The sequence below is a fragment of the Nicotiana attenuata genome, unplaced genomic scaffold (genome assembly GCF_001879085.1).
Source record: "Nicotiana attenuata strain UT unplaced genomic scaffold, NIATTr2, whole genome shotgun sequence".
Lineage (NCBI taxonomy): Eukaryota > Viridiplantae > Streptophyta > Magnoliopsida > Solanales > Solanaceae > Nicotiana > Nicotiana attenuata.
In genome coordinates this window covers 39,569-57,652 of record NW_017673106.1, presented here as the reverse complement: position 1 = coordinate 57,652, position 18,084 = coordinate 39,569, and the positions used below count along the sequence as shown (strand labels likewise).

Sequence of the window (18,084 nt, the reverse complement as noted above, 5' to 3'; positions counted from 1 at the left end):
TATAAGGCGTAAGGATCTTTTTATGGTGTAAGACCTTTTGAAAAAAGAACATACGTGCATAATCTAAAGCGAACAATATTACACCATATTAAGAGTATTTTGGGGTTAGTTCAACCCAACAAGTAGTAATTGGTGTTGGCTAATGGCGATAGTTGTGGGTGCCAACTTGGGTTGATGTTGTTGGCTGATGGGGTTGGTTGTGGGTAGTAGCTAGTGGCGATGGTAGCTGATAGTAGAGTTTAACAGTGGTAGTTAGTGGTGGCGGTTGATAATTGTAATAGATAATAATAGCTAATGGTGGTGGTGACTCATTGTGGTAACGACTTACCATATTAATTGGTGGACGGTGATGGCACCATCTAGCAATAAAAGTGGATGGAGTAAAAGTGAAATGTCATATTTGCATAAGTCCTTGAATGAAAACATCTTACTAATATTATGACTTTGCTATAGGTCTTTTTTTCCAGATATCTTCAACCCATTAAATGATTATAAATAAATAAATATACTTAATGAGTAAGTTATAATAATTTAAAATTTAGACCTAAAAATAAATACACTTATTTATTTAAATATAAATAATTAAGATTTAAACCTTAATTAAGTGCAAACAAATAAGCCTAATATTCTTCCGACCTAACTATAAAAATCAAAAGCACAATTTAGAACTACCTGATGCAAATTTTGTTGGAATACGAAAGTACTCTAAATTCCGATTTTAATGATAGTGAACATACACGTTAAGCAAGAGGTACTTATCTACTCTTCCATTAGTTTGTTTGGCCATGTTTCTTGAAGTCTAAGAACTCAAAAAAGAAAATTATATTAATGTATTTTGGCAACGTAAAATTGCTTTTAGCAGAAATAAAAATCGTTTCTTTGTTGTTAGTAAGAAGTTATAATTTTTTGCTTTTTTCAAGAAGCAGAAGTAGAAAAATATTTTTTTTAAAACAAAAATATTCTTACCATAAATTTATATTTACCAAGCAATCTATTATTAATTTAACATATATATCTTTCAATACAAATCTTTTCTCCTTTTTTTCCTATTTTATTTCTACCGTGTGTTTTTTCTTTTTCTATTTTACTTCTATCATGTCTTTTTTTTTTTCTTTCTTGTCTGCTTCTCCTTATCCTCTTTAGAACTCGTGTCTTGTTGACTCAATTATTGCAATTTAGTGTGGTATGTACAATTTTTTTATTACATTAGGGAGATAAAGGATATGTATGATGGAGCTATGACTCGGGTTAGAAATGTGGGAGGTGACTCAGAGCCTTTTTCGGTGGTTATAGGGTTACACCAAGGATCTGCGCTCATGCAGTTCTTATTTGCCCTGGCAATGGACACACTGTCACACCATATCCAAGGAGAGGTGCCATGGTATATGTTGTTCGCTGATGATATAGTTCTGATTGATGAGACGCGAGGCAACGTTAATGGGAGACTAGAGGTATGGAGGCAGACCCTGGAGTCTAAAGGTTTCAAGTTGAGTAGGACTAAGACGCAATATGTGGAATGTAAGTTCAACGACATGACGGGGGAAGCGGATGTGGAAGTCAGGCTTGACTCACAGGTCACCCTCAAGAGAGAAAGTTTTAAGTACTTAGGGTCAATTATCCAGGGAGATGCGGAGATCGACGGGGATGTTACGCACCGTATTGGGGGTGGGGTGGGGTGGATGAAATGGAGGTTAGCGTCTGGAGTCCTGATGATAGGCTATAATTGCATATTTTAGTCGCTTATTACACTCGAATTTACTGCACTTTAATTGAGTTTGCGCTTTAATCGCTAGTGTTTTGCACTAATTGTGTGTTTTATGCCTTGTAGGTGTGATTCCGAGCTATATAGATGTTATGGAATGAATTTAAGTGATTTGAAGCTTTGAAGTCTGAGTAAAAGCTCAAGGAATTAAGCCGGGATCGTGTTCGGGGGTCAAATTTGATAATTAAGTACGAACGAAGACTTGAGGAGGTATATTGCGCACTGTCTAGTAAAATAGACATAACTTTTTGTTCAGAACTCCATTTTGGCTCCACAATATATGGTTGGAAAGCTAACTCAAAGGGCTACAACTTTCATGTTTTACGTTTTTCCAAATTCCAAACGGAACAGGGTGAAAAATCGCGGTTCCACCGCGACAGCGGCAGAACCGCGGCAGAGTGTACTCGCGGACAACTGAAGAATCAGAGAGTATGTTTGGCCGCGGTTTGACCGCAACCGCGGTGGGAACGCGGCAGGAAGCGAAAATTTCAGGGACTAAAGTGCAAAATATGGGATTTTAAGTCCTAAGCCCTATATTAAACAAAGGAGGCCGGCCAAGAACAAGAAGGAGGACATATTTTGGACACAAATTAGACCTAAGGAGGCGGAGAGACACTACTTTAGGGTTAGACAACACCCTTGGAGGCAAGAACACATTGGGAGCAAGGCGGAGAATTCTTCTACGAGTTTTTCCTTCCTCTTCCTATTTTTCATTATTGGTTATGACTTTTAGTATTGTAGTTTTACATACTATTATGAATAGCTAATTTGTTATCTAGAGTTTTGATAGAACCTTTTGTAGGATAAATTCTTGTTATGTTTTTATATAATTGAGCCATAGCTTTTCTCTATTTGTTCAACTACGTTTATCTTCTGGTTGATTGAAGAGCTCTCAATTAGCTGTGCCTATTTAGTATGCATAACTCGGGAGAGAGTGTATTTTAGGTAATTGTTGAACAACACCACTCCCAGAGTATATGAGGGATCAATAATCGAGGGTTTAAAGGCGGGATTAGGGATAACGAAGCCTTGGGTACGATCTGAAGTGAGCTGTATTAAAAGCCAGCTAGCGTATCTCGGGAGAGTGCGTCTAGTAAATTGTCGTAATTACTCGGGAGAGAGTTACAGTAATAAGAGTGCTCATGATCGGTAGAGAATACTTAGGCGAAATTATAGAAGACATAGCGGGAAGGATTCCGACAATAGGGGAAATCATAACTCTAGACCTCCTTAATCTTTTCTCTAACCCTCAGTATCGTTAGTTGTTAATTTACTATTTTAATTTGTTAGTTAAGTAGTTAGACACAAGAATCTTAATATCTATAAGTTAGAAATTATTCAAGCTTGTCTTCTTGGTGATAGTGAACAGCTGTAGCTAAACCTAGTTCTCTGTGGGATTCGACTCCGGACTTGTAAACCGGCTTATATTTGCAACGACCGCATTGTCCTTTTTATAAGGCATAGTTGGGCGTGATCAAGTCCTGTGTGACAAGAATGTGCCACCGAAACTCAAAGGTAAGTTCTATAGAGCGGTGGTTAGACCGACCATATTGTATGGGGCTAAGTGTTGGCCAGTCAAGAATTCACATATCCAGAATATGAAAGTAGCAAAAATGAGGATGTTGAGATGGATGTGTGGGCACACTAAGCTGGATAAGATTAGGAATGAAGATATTCGGGAGAGGGTGGGCGTGGCTCCGGTGGACGACAAGATGCGGGAGGCGCGACTTAGATGGTTCGGACACGTGCAGAGGAGAAGCCTAGATGTCCCGGTTAGGAGGTGTGAGCGATTGGCTTTGACAGGTACGAGAAGAGGTAGAGGGCGGCCCAAGAAGTACTGGGGCGAGGTGATCAGACAGGACATGTCGCGGTTCCAGATTTCCGAGGACATGGCTCTTGATAGGAAGATGTGGAGGTCGAGCATTAGGGTTGTAGGTTAAAGGGTAGTTGAGCGGTTTTCCTCTTTGTCCCGGTTTCCCTCTTTGTATCGATGAGTATGATAGTGTTTTGTCTAGCACTGCTAGCGATATATATATTGTGTTTCACACTTTTGCATAATATTTGTATTACTGCTTTTCCATTTATTTACTGTCTCTCACGTTGCTGATATTATTTTTCGGGTTTTGTTGTCACAGATGTATTGTTTCTCAGTCGAGGTCATTCCATTTGATTTCCCCCTTCGTTCAAAACAATTCCCTGCCCGACCCCAGCCCCCACGCCTTTCCCCTGTTTCTTTTTCTTTTCCTTTTCCCCTCAACCCCGATCTCTTTGTCTGCCCCCCTACGCGTCTGCCTTCCTCTCCATCGTCCCCCACTGGTAAGACTCCCCCCTCTCTCTTTGTCTCTTCTGTTCGCTCCCCACCCCCACGTAGCTGCCCGCTTCTCCCCTTAAGTCAGTTTTTTTTCTCTTTCTTGTTCTTGTTTATGTTGGTAGAGTAGTTCGAATTTTTGAATTGTGGAGCATATTTTGCTCTAAAATTGGTTGTTGTACATAGTGAGGTGCGAAACTACAATTCCCACCACCTCACTCAAATTGGCTGGGCCATACACATACCTTTTGAATTAGAAACTTAAGGTTTACAATTATGCATATAAGTGTTCGACAAATTGCACGAACGGGATTTTTGATAGGTTTTGTGAAGTGCGAGTAGCGAGTCTAATTGTATTGGCAAGATGAACGTCTCTTGAGTGGGGGGTGGCCTTTTGGGGGGTCTTTGCACTTAAATTGCATGCGTTTTTTTATCGATTGTCAACCCGCGACCGACTTAGGCACGACTCGTGCATCGTCCTCCCCACTTGGTTTTCAATGATTCTAACCTTATATCATTGCAATTAAGTTGTAGTAGCCACTCTTGTCTATAACCTTTGCTTTATTAGTAATAAAATTACAACATTTTAAAGAAAAAAGGGAAATTGCAGCTGACTCGATACCAACCTCTTCACTCACTCTGCATACACCGCCACCTGCACAACTGCAACCTTTACTCGACTTACTATTCAACACCTAGTTTCTTGAGTATACGGGAGATAAGCGGTATCAGACTCTGCATACACCGCCACCTGCACAACTGCAACCTTTACTCGACTTACTATTCAACACCTAGTTTCTTGAGTATACGGGAGATAAGCGGTATCAGATTTTCTTGTGATATAGCTTTTTATTGGCAAGATTGGAAATTGTTGCTCTCAATAGGAAGTAATCTTGAACTTTATGCTTAAGTTCCCATTCTCTGTAAAAGTTTGTATCTTTTTGTTCTTTATTTGACTTGGTATTAGTACCATTTTGCTGAATTTTATCCATTGTATTGGTTTGAACATGGATTTGCTTGCTTGCTCTCTCTCTCTCTCTCTCTCTCTCTCACACACACACACACACACACACTTACTTTGTTTTTTTGAGTTTTATGTCTAAAAAAGGCAGGGTCTTTTGTAGTTTTGATTTCTTTGATTTGCTATAAAAATTGGACCCCCCTTTTTTCCCTGATATTAGAAATGTAAAGATATTTTGGTTATTCTTATGGAGCACTGGGAATTCGATTTACTTCTCTCTTGTCTGCATTTGTAAGATTATATGTCTATACTTGATGAGCATGCAACTCCATAAAATTTTTACTGTGTGCAGAGTACCACTACACCTACTTCTCTTCTTTGTGATGATGGGTTCAGACTTGGTATAAACATATATTTTCATTTTATTTGACGATATTTGACTGAACGCGGAGTTAAGGAAATTAAAGCATACTTGTGACATATAAGCCAAATGTATGCAAAGTACCTTTTAAACAAGTGGGGGTGAGAGTTGCACATGTATTTTCATTTTAAATGAGTGGTGGTGAGCTCCAAACAAGTAATGTCGTTAAAGGTAATATGGAAATGCTTAGATCAAATAGTTTCCAGAAAGAGAAAGGTGTTTTTCTTTTTCGGATAGACTAAAAAGAAAAGGGCAAAATACATAAGTTGCCACCCGAACTATGACCCAAATCCCTGTTACACACTTTCTGGGAACGGATATTACTTTACACCCAACCTTTCCAAAGTGTATCTAAGACACACCACTTTTTTCTTAACCAGCTTTTCAGAATATGTGTAATATAATGCACCAATCAAACAGTGACACGTGTCGTTTAAAAAATAAAATAATTAAAATTACAATTTTACCCCTCATCTTCCTCATCTAAACTACCATGGCCGTCTTCCCCCTCTGTCATCATCAAACACCATAGCCTCTTCCTCCACCTTTTACTTAATAACAAAGCCACCATTAACCGACAAAAATCACCAGAAAACACACCCAAAACTCCATCTTTTCCACTGAAATTGAATCAAAAATTTTGAGCCCAGATTCAACTCATTTTCCATTTCACTTCTGTAAAAGTTCGACTGCCGTTAACTGCCATCGCCACAAGTCAGCTATTTAAAAAATCATCCATTAATAAAATTAAAGAATGTGCAAAAGCTTGAGCTAAGCTTTAATGGTTGGAAAAAATTTCGGAAAATTCTCGCTTCCCGAAAATTCGACTTCGCCATGGGTAAAGCTCAAGTTAAGCTTCTCTGCAACGAGAAGAGATATGAGAAATCGTGGTATGTCTATTTGAGAAGAAGGAGATCGGGTGGTGGAGCTCAAGGAGTAGCTATGGCAGAATTTTAAAAAAGGAAGAAGATGACTCAATTTAAAATTTTAAAAAACTAAAAAAAATTGACATTTGACAGAAAATTCTTGTGTTCACGCGAATCATTCGTTGGGAAAAACACGCACTACCCACGTAGGCAAAGTAGTGTGTATTAGATACACTTTGGAAAGGTTGGGTGTGTAAAGTAATATTCGTTCCTAGAAAGTGAACAGGGATTTGGGTCATAGTTCGGGGGCTAACTTATGTATTTTACCAAAAGAAAAGTGTGTCACATTAAATGGGAAAGAGAGTATTTTTATAATTTTTAAACACTTCGAGCCAAAGGCAGTGGGTTCGCCTAATTTCTTCGGTATGCGGCCATCCATCATGTGTATACTTGTATATCCAAATACATCTGCAATTGTTTGGTTGGTATATAGCTCAATTGAGTCACTTAGAGTGCATATTGCACAGGCATTTGAAGAAAAGTTGACTTTGACAATGCAAAGTCTCGAAGCAACTTCAGCCTCATCGCTACACAACTTATTTTGGGGGAAGAATCTCAGCCTTGCACCGTATACTCTTAACAGAATGCAAGATTTCAGACCTGCTATGACATTGCCTCCATCTGGTATGTCTGATGTGATAGCATATTTTGTTGTATAGGCTATATGAATATGAATCTATTGTGAACTGTACAGGACCGCAGAGGCTATCCATACGATGTGGGGTTCAGTTCCGCCCTTGCATTGACATACACAAGGTCTTTTTCTTCTTTTTCTTTTTTACATCTTCCGTTGTTTGAGCTATGTATACCTTTCAAAGTTTTGCGAATACTTATGCAAGGTCCGGTGACAGTCGTAACTTGAGATTATGCATTTGAGAAGGTTCGAAGAACAGTTCACTGCATTTATGGGTTGGACTATGATATTAGATGAGTATGATATTGGGGTTCTTTAAGCTTGCCACCTTCTTATTATGCCTTAGCAGATGACTTGTAGTGACATCATTGTTTAGTGTTGCCAGTAAGGAGTATATGTATATACCATTACCAGGTCAATGAAGAAATTTAAATGGAACTGGTGTTTTGGTTGCATAGAAGGATTAAAAAGAAGAAGAAAAGAGAAAAGGTTCATTACTATTGGTATTCATTCAGCATTTAATAGCATATCTCATTTGGGAAGTTGTATCAAATAGATAAGTCAGAGAGGAGACGAAACTATTATGTTTCTCTAGTTAGTTTTCAAGGTTTTCAGAGAGGTGCTAACTTTTACATTTTTCTAAATTCCTCAAGATACTAGGAAGATATTTACTTGAAAATTTCATTTTTAGGGAAAAGTGAAGCAAATTGTTGGATCCACTCTTCAAGATTCTAAGGAGGCAGATACAAGCCTGGTAACTAATTTTGAATCTGATAAGTCAGCTGCAGAATATGCAAAGCTTTACAGAGACGACGACCTTGTAGGTGGCCATGTAATTATGCTTGGTGCTGATCCCCTGAGCATATCAGCTGCAATTGAAGCGTTACATGCTTACCCTGGTAGGGCATCGGTCCTTCTCTTCTTTTATGGTTGTTTTCAATTTTTGGCATCTCTTGTAAAATATGAGCAACCCCAAATGCTTCTATTGCCCAAACCTCCATTTCTCCTACTCATTGTCCCCCTTGTTTGACTCTTCCTCTAAGGGGTTGTTGTGTAACAAGCACATAATGTCCACTAGAATGTCCAAGGATTTTATCACCAGTGGGTGGTGGAGTCATGGAAACGCTTGGTTATTTCATATTTTTTACCTTAGCTCCATAGAAGAATATGTTACCGTTGAAACACAGAAGAAACGAAATCCTATAGGCTATATCAAAACACTATAACAAACAACCAGTTCATATATTTGTTTGTGTTAGATAGTTATATAGTTAATACGTAATTAGTCCAAGTCCCATATTGAATAGGAGTAGGATATATTATGTATAGTTATAAATATGGCTCATTGTTTTATAATTAATAAATCAATAATATAATTCTAGAGCGATATTTCCAGTGTTATCAAAGGCGCGCTTAAATCTTTAAACGAGGCTCAAAACATGTTGAGCGCTTCGCCTCGTACGGGCGCTTCAGTATTGTCATCAAGGCTCTAAGGCATAATTTTCCTTGCTAACAAGCGTAATCCGGAAGAGACAGACACTAAACAATTGATTTTTCACTTTATCATTAATTTTCTTCAATTTTTTGCCCATATATTTGGTATTTATGCTTATAGATATTACTCTTGAACTACACATACATATTTGTAGTTTTTCTCCATTGGCGCCTTTTTTCATTAAAGTCCACGCTTTATTTGCGCTTTGCGCTTAAAACCCCAACAGACCTTAGAGCTTTTTTGCACTTTTCGCCTTTAATAACACTGGATATTTCTCACATGGTATCAGAGCGGCAGTGAGAAACATTCGGGACAGAAAAAAGATCAGTCACCGTGCGTCTTTTCGGTGACTCCTCAGATCTGATCTGCGTATACACACTTTTGGTGAGTGTTGAGCAAAAAAACCAACACCACCATTAGGTTCAGAAAGCTCCGGCGACGAAACCCCAGTCAGCATTTACGACAGAAACCCCTTCACGCACCCTCACGCGTGAGTTCACGCGCCGGTGGGTGCAGCCTTTTTCGGCCATTTTTAGACAAAGCTCCTTTGGGAAAGTTTGATCGTCCACTATTTCTGAGCCTACCCGTACCTTTTTCTTTTTATTCCAATCACTTTGAGATTTTTCCGGCAACTACACTGACTTTCCGACGGCAGTGAATTCGATGAACATTCTTTTGGATAGATTACTCACGAGGGTATTCCGAGTCTGTGCATTCAAGCTTCATCAAATTCCGACAATTTTCTTTCTAGCAAGACCAGTGCATATTCCGGCGACTAATTAGTTTCCGGCGACCTATAGTGTCTTTTTCTTCATTGTTTGTGTGAGTTATTTCTCTAGCAACACTTTTGCAGCAAATTCTTGAGTTGGTCACTGAGATTTGCCTTAAATCATTATAATGTCATCCGTATCAGAAGTCTTTGACTCACAATCCGTTGGATGCAATGCATTGAATCCAATCCAGATGGTTTCTTTATCAGAATATATAGAATTCCTTCCTTGCAAAGAATGTAAACAAACATCTTCTGAGATTGCTACTATTGTTCAAACAGGTAATTGCATTGCATGTGTCTCTTAATCTTTTTCTTCCAGTAATTGGGTTATTGATTCAAGAGCGTCTGATCATATTTTTGGTAATAAATTTGCTTTCACTACTATTTCCTATTCTCAATCTCTTCCAACGGTCACAATGGCCAATAGGTCTCGTGGCAATGGGAATAGGTCAAGCAAGTCCACTTCCTTCTTTACCTTTGAATTCGGTCTTTTATGTTCGTAGTCCTTTTAATCTCATAGCCGTTAGTCGCTTAGCCAAATCACTTAAATGTTCTGTTTTATTTCTTGATGACCTTGTTTTAATACAGGAATGCAGTACATGGCGGATCATTGGTATCAGGCGCGAATCAATTGGACTTTATTACCTTATCCTTGCTAAATCACATGAACCCACATCAACAACTTGCTCTATTATCGATTCACCAGATTTATTACATTCGCGGTTGGGATATCCAGTTTATCAAAGCTTCAGAAAATGGTGCATGGTTTGTCTCACTTGTCAACTCTAAAGTGTGAGTCATATGAGTTCGGTAAGCATACTCGCTCTCATTTCCCTCGGCGTCCTGATAATCGAGCAGAGTCACCTTTCACTTTAGTCCATTTAGATGTTTGGGTCCTAGTCGGGTCAGTTCTACCTTGGGATTCCGCTACTTTCTTAGTTTCATTGATGATTATTCTAGGTGCACTTGGATATTCTTGATGAAAAATCGATCTAAGTTTTCTATTGTTCAGACCTTATATACTGAGATCCAAAATCAATTTGGGTTTCTATCTTGCACATTTCGTAGTGATAATGCCCCAGAGTATTTGTCTTTTCCATTGCAGCAGTTTATGAACTCTGGGATCATTCATCAAACATCTTGTCCATACACATCTCAACAAAATGGGGTAGCGGAAAGAAAGAATAGGCATCTCATTGAGGCTGCTCGTACCCTACTCATACCATCTCATGTTCCGTTGCGTTTTTGGGGGATGCAATTCTCACATCTTGTTATCTTAGTAATATTATGCCATCCTCAGCTATCGAGAATCAAGTTCCATTCTCTGTGTTGTTTCCTCACATTCCCTTGTTCCCTCTTCCACCTCGTGTCTTTGGGAGCACATGTTTTATTCATAACTCTACTCCAGGAAAAGATAAGTTGCTCCCCGTGCTCTTAAGTGTGTATTTCTAGGTTACTCGAGAACGCAAAAAGGGGTATCGATGCTACTCACCGGACCTCCAACGGTGCTTTATGTCTGCTTATATTACCTTCTTTGAAACTCAGCCATACTTCACAGGCCTAGGTGGTCACTTAGACATTTCTGAAGTGCTACTAGTTATCTTTTGAAGATTCAGTCACTATTTCCCCCTTCACCTTCCTCCACGGCTCCATCACCTACAGCCCCAACTCTAGCTCCAGCTCCACCACCTATAGTCCTCTTACACCCTCAACCACTGAAGTCTTACCCATACTAACCATTGAGGAATCTAGTGTTGCTCCTCCTAGATCCCAAGCCTAGTCGTCCGCGCTCAGCATCAGGCCCAGCTGATTTACTCCGTGCACCTGACCTTGCTTCTACTGCAGACTTGTCTCCTCCTAGTCAGCCAATTGCACTTCGGAAAGGTATATGGACCACACTTAATCCTAATCCTCATTATGTTGGTTTAAGTTATCATCGTCCGTCATCACACCATTATGTTTTTGTATCTTCTTTGTCCTCTGTTTCCATCCCTAAGTGAAGCATTGTCTCATCTAGGACGGAGATAGGCTATGGTTGACGAGATGTCTGCTTTACATAAGAGTGATACTTGGGAGCTTGTTCCTGTTCTATCAGGTAAATCTATTGTTGGTTGTCGTGGGGTTTATGTAGTCAAAGTTGGTCCAGATGGCCAGGTTGATAAACTTAAGGCCCGTCTTGTTGCCAAAGGATATATTCAGATATTTAGGCTCGATTACAGTGATACTTTCTCTCCCGTGGCTAAAATAGTATCCGTCCGCCTTTTCATATCCATGGTGGTTGTTCTCCATTGGCCTCTTTATCGGTTGGACATTAAAAATGCTTTCTTTACGGTGACCTTGAGGATGAAGTTTATATGGAGCAACCACCTGGTTTTGTTGCTTAGAGGGAGTCTAGTGACCTTGTATGTCGCTTGCGCCGATCACTTTATGGTCTAAAATAGTCTCCTCGAGCCTGGTTTGGTAAGTTCAGGAGAGTTATTCAGGAGTTTGGCATGACTCAGTTAAGCTGATCACTCTGTGTTTTATCGGCATTCTGCTTCAAATCTCTGTATTTATCTGGTGGTTTATGTTAACGATATTGTTATTACCGGAAATGATCAGGACGGTATTACTAAGTTGAAGCAACTGCTCTTTCAACACTTTCCGACTAAGGATCTAGGCAGATTAAAGTCTTTTCTAGGTATTGAGGTCGCTTAGTCTAGCTCAGGTATTGTGATCTCACAACGGAAGTATGCCTTAGACATTCTCGGGGAAACAGGAAAGACAGGTTGTAGGCCTGTTGACACTCCTATGGATCCGAATTCTAAACTTCTGCCAGGACTGGGGAGCCGCTCAGCGATCCCGGAAGATATAGGCGGCTGATTGGTAAATTAAATTACCTCACAGTGACTAGAATTTACATTTCCTTTCCTGTGAGTGTTGTGAGTCCGTTTATGGATTCACCAAGTCCCTCACTGGTTCTCGTATTAATTACATAAGCAACAAGCTCGGTATATATAATTTGTATGCACCAGCTTGAGGGGAAGTGTTAGATAATTGTATAGTTAATATGTAATTAGTCCGAGTTTCATATTGAATAGGAGTAGGATATGTATTATGTATAGTTATAAATAGGGCTCATTGTATTACAATTATAGATTAGTAATATAATTCTGCCGTGATATTTCTCACAGTTTGGTATAGAGGCCAATTTCTAATAATCAATGACATTAGCTGCATAAGAAATTTCAATCTTAGAACTAGATGTTTGACATAGAGCTAGATGTTTTGTCACACTTAGATATAACAAAGTGCCATAGATGAGTATCACTCTCATACATAGATGTTTGTCTTATTATTTGACATAATTCCCAGTATTTATGAAACTAATATATGCCCATAGATGTCGAAAGATTAGCCAGAGTTATTGCATTAAACTAGTAAAACACGAGAACTTTTTAGAACTATTTATTATTATTAGTTAATAGAAATGTCAGCAATAGATAGGGGCTGAAGCTGGTTTCATATTGCTTTTAGAGATTGTAATGTTGGTTGCTACATGTTAGTGTAAACTGAAGATAAAATCGAATTGGAAAGGGAAAAAAGGTCTAAATCATTTTTACTTGGTTGTCTATGTACTTAGTAACTGCATGTGATCTTTAAGCTGTTGGCCACTTTTAGTATAACTTTATTTGAAACTGTTTACTACAAATATATATTACAGGTACTCGGTGTTATACTAAAGTGTATATAGGTTTGATACTACATCTCGACTTACAGATTTTTCCTCTGGTGATATCCTTCGAGGGTGAAAACATCTAGGTGGGTTGCAAGTTGGAGGGGGAATCAGAACTGAAAATGCTTTGAGTTATATTGAAGAAGGAGCCAGCCATGTCATTGTCACCTCGGTATGTATTCATGATTAATTTCTTGTAAAGAAGCAACTTTTTGTGTCATATTTCTCATGTTAGGATTTCTGAAAATATCTCACTGTCGATCTTCTTTTATCTTAAAAGGCAAAGTATTTAGTATTGGAATGCTATGTTGCTCGGATTCTCCGAAAATGTTGCCGGATACGTGTCAGATCCTCCAAAAGTAGTGCATTTTTGGAGGATCCAACACGGGTACGACAACATTTTGGAAAGTCCGCGCAACATAGTTGGAATGTATTGGACGTGAATAGAGTGTAATGGTTACCCAGGATTTACATAAGAGACCCTAACTAAATTCTCTCTCCGTGCAGATATTCTAGATCATTAAAATTTGGGTGGGATTAACAGATTTGAATGCACAATACCTCTTTATATGATTTTGTACTAGTGTTGAAACCCCAAATTTGCCTTAAAGACAAATAGGACCTAGATAAAGTGGAAAGATAGTATTCATATAGCTTTGTCATTGATTGATTGCTCATTTCACGTGAATAGAAGCAGCTAAAGCACCTGCTATACACTCATAGTTTAAATTGATTCCTCCCTCCTTATATTTTTAAACTTTTTGTGTACAACAATCATGGGCTGGCAAGGGGAGCAACAAGTTTTAAGTTGAACCATTGCCTTCACAAGGAAAGTTAAGCTTCCAATCCTTTCCCATCTTTCTGATCTTTATCATATAGTATTAACTAAAAAGTCCACCCTTCTCTCAGTTTGCTGGTGGGCGTTGGTGGGAGGTGAAAGAGTGAGTGGACTCTATCCTAATCTGAATCAGCATGAGTATATGCACTTAAAGTAGATAAAAAATGCTGCAGGATCTCGTCTTCAGCTCTAAAATATTAAGCTTACTAGGGATCTAAGATTAATCATTTCTATTGGATGAAAGCAATCTAATTGAGGGAAGAGCTAATAATGAATTTAATGACACGTCAATACACTTCAAAGGCGGTTTAGCCTGCAGAATACTGTTTGAACAGTGCATAGTTGTAGAAGTAAAAGAGAGAAAGTTATAAGCTGGGTAGGAAACATGGGAATATGGCTAAGAGTTGCATAAAAAAATTTCTGCTTGATATTGAGGCATGATTACAGTTTCTTAATAGAAGTACTTAATTAAATAAACCAAGCAACTAGTCGACGAGACAACAATTTGAACAGCATAGAAGAAGTGTTGTTGTATGCAAAACGTGTTGCCTACGAACAAGCTAGATAAAATTCCCAAAGACATGCTCAGAAACAAATAGATCTTAACTGGTGCTGCAAGGTGCTGGAAACAACAAAAAGATTCAGAGCTTTCAAGATGAACTGAAGGCTTCAGAATAGGCATTAAAGTTAGCAAAAGAATTGGGTTCTTCTCCCAATGTTTTCTGTAAAAATTTTACGACATGCCTCATTTTTTTATACAGAAAATGAAAATAGTCCTAAATTGTGATTGGTTATGTTTCTATTGTTTTCCAAATGACAGATGATTTGCTTTGGAAGCCCTCTCAATATTTTTATATTACTAGATCCTCTCTATCTGATACTTATTGTCTATTTTGCAGTATGTCTTTAACAATGGGCAAATGGACCTTGAGAGGCTTAAGGAACTTGCTTCTCTCGTTGGAAAAAAGAGGCTTGTTCTGGATCTTAGTTGCCGTAAAAAGGTATTCACTTTTTAAATGAAATTTATCTTTGATAAACAATAAAAGATAAAAAGGTATCCATTTTTTTGTGGCTCCTAGAAAGACAGAGTTCTTCATATTAATGTAGAGGAGATTCTTGTCTGGGACTGGCTCAGGGCTATAGATGATTAAATTTGTAAAACTAGACTCAGTTACTGCTCTCCTTTCTTTCTGCTATGATAGATCCAATGACTTGAAAGAACATGCAGGATGGCGAATATGTAATTGTCACAGACAGATGGCAGAAGTTTACTGATGTACGTCTCAATGAGAAAGTTCTGAATTTTCTTGCAGACTATGCTGATGAATTTCTGGTCCATGGAGTTGATGTTGAAGGCAAAAAGTAAGTCCCAGTACTTTTCTATGTACCGTCATTATAGAGCTGCAATAGCAGTTGACGCAATCGTTTAATGAAAGACTCTTTGATGTTTGAAATATGCCTCATACCAATGACATAGACAACTAGGTCGTTAGGCCAATAACTGTCCCAATGTCTTGTGAAAAATGAAAAAGAAAAAGAATGAAAGCTGCGATATCCACATTGTTCAAAAGTTCAATTCTATTTGAACTACTCATTTTCAAATGATATCCACATAGTTCTCAAATGTTCATTTTTGATTTCAAAAATTTCTTATAATTTAATCCATAACAATTTTCGCATTGAACCCACAAATGCCTGTATTTTTGAGTTACCTCGAGATCATTAGAACTTTCTCTTATAGTTAAATCACTGCCCTTCGTGCGAGTTCCCCTCGTTTTCACTACTATTTCGACTTTCACCACCACAAATGGCTCTATAATTGGCTGAGGTCTGACCTAAGTTTTTCTATTTTCCTGATCTGCTTTGAGTTTTTACACTTTTTATTAGCTTGTATCATTAACTAGTTTAATAATGAGGAATTTCCCATAACTATCTTGAATCTGCCTGATTGAGCAAAGGTCCATTGACTGTTGTCTGAAAATGAAAGATCTTATATTGGTGCATGTATTTCTTCTGCAGCATTCTCAAAATATAGTACTAGAATGCGAAGCTACTCGTGAGAGATAGTGGTTACAACAACAACATAACCAGTGTATAACCAGTGTAGTCTCACAAGTGGGATGTGAGAATAGTTGTTAAAGAGAAATATTATTTGGATATCCGTGTTCATCATTTTAATCGGACATATGGTTCGTAAATTATCTGCGAATTAAAAAATTTGACGTGTTTCTTGTGTAACACAGGCTGGGAATAGATGAGGAGCTCGTGGCATTGCTTGGAAAGTATTCCCCCGTAAGTGCAGTTTATATTATTGACTGCTTTATTAACTAGTTTTTTCACTATTGTGGCTTCTCATTCTGCTATTCTGGGGAGCATTATAAATAGATTCCATCAGGCAATGCTTGTAGGGACAAAATGCTTCTCTGCGAGCATTCATGTTTTTCTGTTCCCCCTTTTTTAAGATATTGAACGCTGAATGAGCAGTGATCTACTTTTAAGCTTTAAGGGAGTTTAGTCAATGACCAGGTTATCGGAGAAGAATTGAGTTCTTTGCCGGTGCCCTGCCCCCCCCCCCCCCTCCCAAAAAAAAAAAAAAGAAGTCTTTGACTTTGTGACCCAGGGACTCCCCTTTTGTCGCAAGGCGTGGCATTAGATAAAGGGGAATCCACATAGGAGCTAGTCGCTTATATCCGAGACATAGCCCCAGGGTTAAGGGGAAAGATGTAGATCAATCACCCTAAATAAACAACTACATAGAGGTTCTCCACTAGTCTATATATTCTTTGATTTCGTTGCCCTCGTATTCCAGATGAAGTGACCAAATTTTATCTTCACGTGGCTCTCAGATTCCTGTAACATATGCCGGTGGTGTCACTGTGATGGCTGATCTGGAGAAGATCAAACTTGCAGGGATGGGGCGTGTGGATGTAACTGTGGGCAGTGCTTTGGATATTTTTGGAGGTAACTTGGCATACAAAGACGTCGTGGCTTGGCATGCTCTGCAGGATCCCTTGGCTGTCTAATCTTAACTTCCAATTGTTTGTTCAGTCGGATTAGAGCTGATATCACTACGAGGGAGTAATTCAGATTATTCGTTTTTCTATATCATGGGATATTACATGAATTTTGAACTCGAATTCGTTTTGCCCAGAAAGACCTGTTGTGTAGTTTCACCTAGATACTTGCTATGTAATATTTTGATGTTGAATTACATTAGCATTGAGGTAGATTTGGGATTAGACATGAGAACGAAAAAAAGGACAAATAGGGAAAATCTACATTGGCAATTTATCAAACTGTTGATTGGGTTAACTCCCTTATAGTACCTTATTTTGTCATGCTTTTGGCATTGAGTGGAAGTGAAACAACTAGTAAGTTGATTTTCTCTTTAAAATGTTGAACAAGTAGAGTAAAATTTAAAGAACGAGTCAAGGTAGGCATTCATCATCATCTAAACATATGAGTTTATCTACAAAATTGCTGAGAAAAAAAATGTATGAGAATACTCTCAACTAAAAAGCCATGTCTGATACAACATCCTTAAAAAGGAGGACGTTACTTCGCATCTTAAAATAACAATATTATCTCAACTCAGAAAGTTAAACTGTTAACATAGGAAAAAAAAGGAAATAATATGAAATACTACCATAAGCTTGCTTATTGAGGGTCGCAGGTCTATTGTCAATGGGAGAAATTCAAAAATAGCCTGATAAGTGGTCATTTAAAAATAGCTACAGTTTTAAAAGTAATTGAAATTTAGCCACTTTTCATGTAAAGATAAATCTAAACAAAAACACTGTTCAAAATCCGGAAAAATACTCCAGTATAATTATACTGGAGTTCCAGTATAATATACTGGTCCAGCATAATATACTGGAGATTGGAGCACCGGTGCTCCAATCTCCTGTATATTATACTGGAACTTTTCGCGTGTTGGAGTTCCAGCATAATATGCTGGAAGTTCATACACAGGTGCACCGATCTCCAGTATATTATGCTGGAACTTTCCGTGTTGCAGCAAAATAGTGGCTATTTTTCAACGACTTTGCATACGCTGGCTATAGGGGCGGCCCAACGAATTTTGTGGCCTAGAGCCAAACTTTATGAGGGGCCTTAACTTTTTAATTTTTATTTTATTTTATTTATTTGAAGTCTATTTTTTAGCTTTTCTTAGATACAAAGTTGTTAATGATTTTCTTAAAATCAATAACTCCTAATAAATATTTTTCAATTGACAATATAGCTAATCCAT

General features: G+C 38.2%; 1 protein-coding gene across 1 annotated transcript; it reads left to right on the top strand.

Moving 5' to 3' along the window:
• Window positions 1–3,945: 3,945 nt before the first annotated feature.
• Window positions 3,946–17,170, top strand: LOC109215463 (1-(5-phosphoribosyl)-5-[(5-phosphoribosylamino)methylideneamino] imidazole-4-carboxamide isomerase, chloroplastic-like). Its single transcript, XM_019379533.1, has 9 exons — window positions 3,946–4,078; window positions 6,846–7,002; window positions 7,073–7,134; window positions 7,704–7,911; window positions 13,081–13,166; window positions 14,732–14,833; window positions 15,061–15,194; window positions 16,076–16,124; window positions 16,679–17,170. Exons 2-9 carry the CDS (start codon window positions 6,873–6,875, stop codon window positions 16,853–16,855), a joined length of 948 nt encoding a protein of 315 aa, XP_019235078.1. The 5' UTR covers window positions 3,946–4,078; window positions 6,846–6,872; the 3' UTR covers window positions 16,856–17,170.
• Window positions 17,171–18,084: the final 914 nt, after the last annotated feature.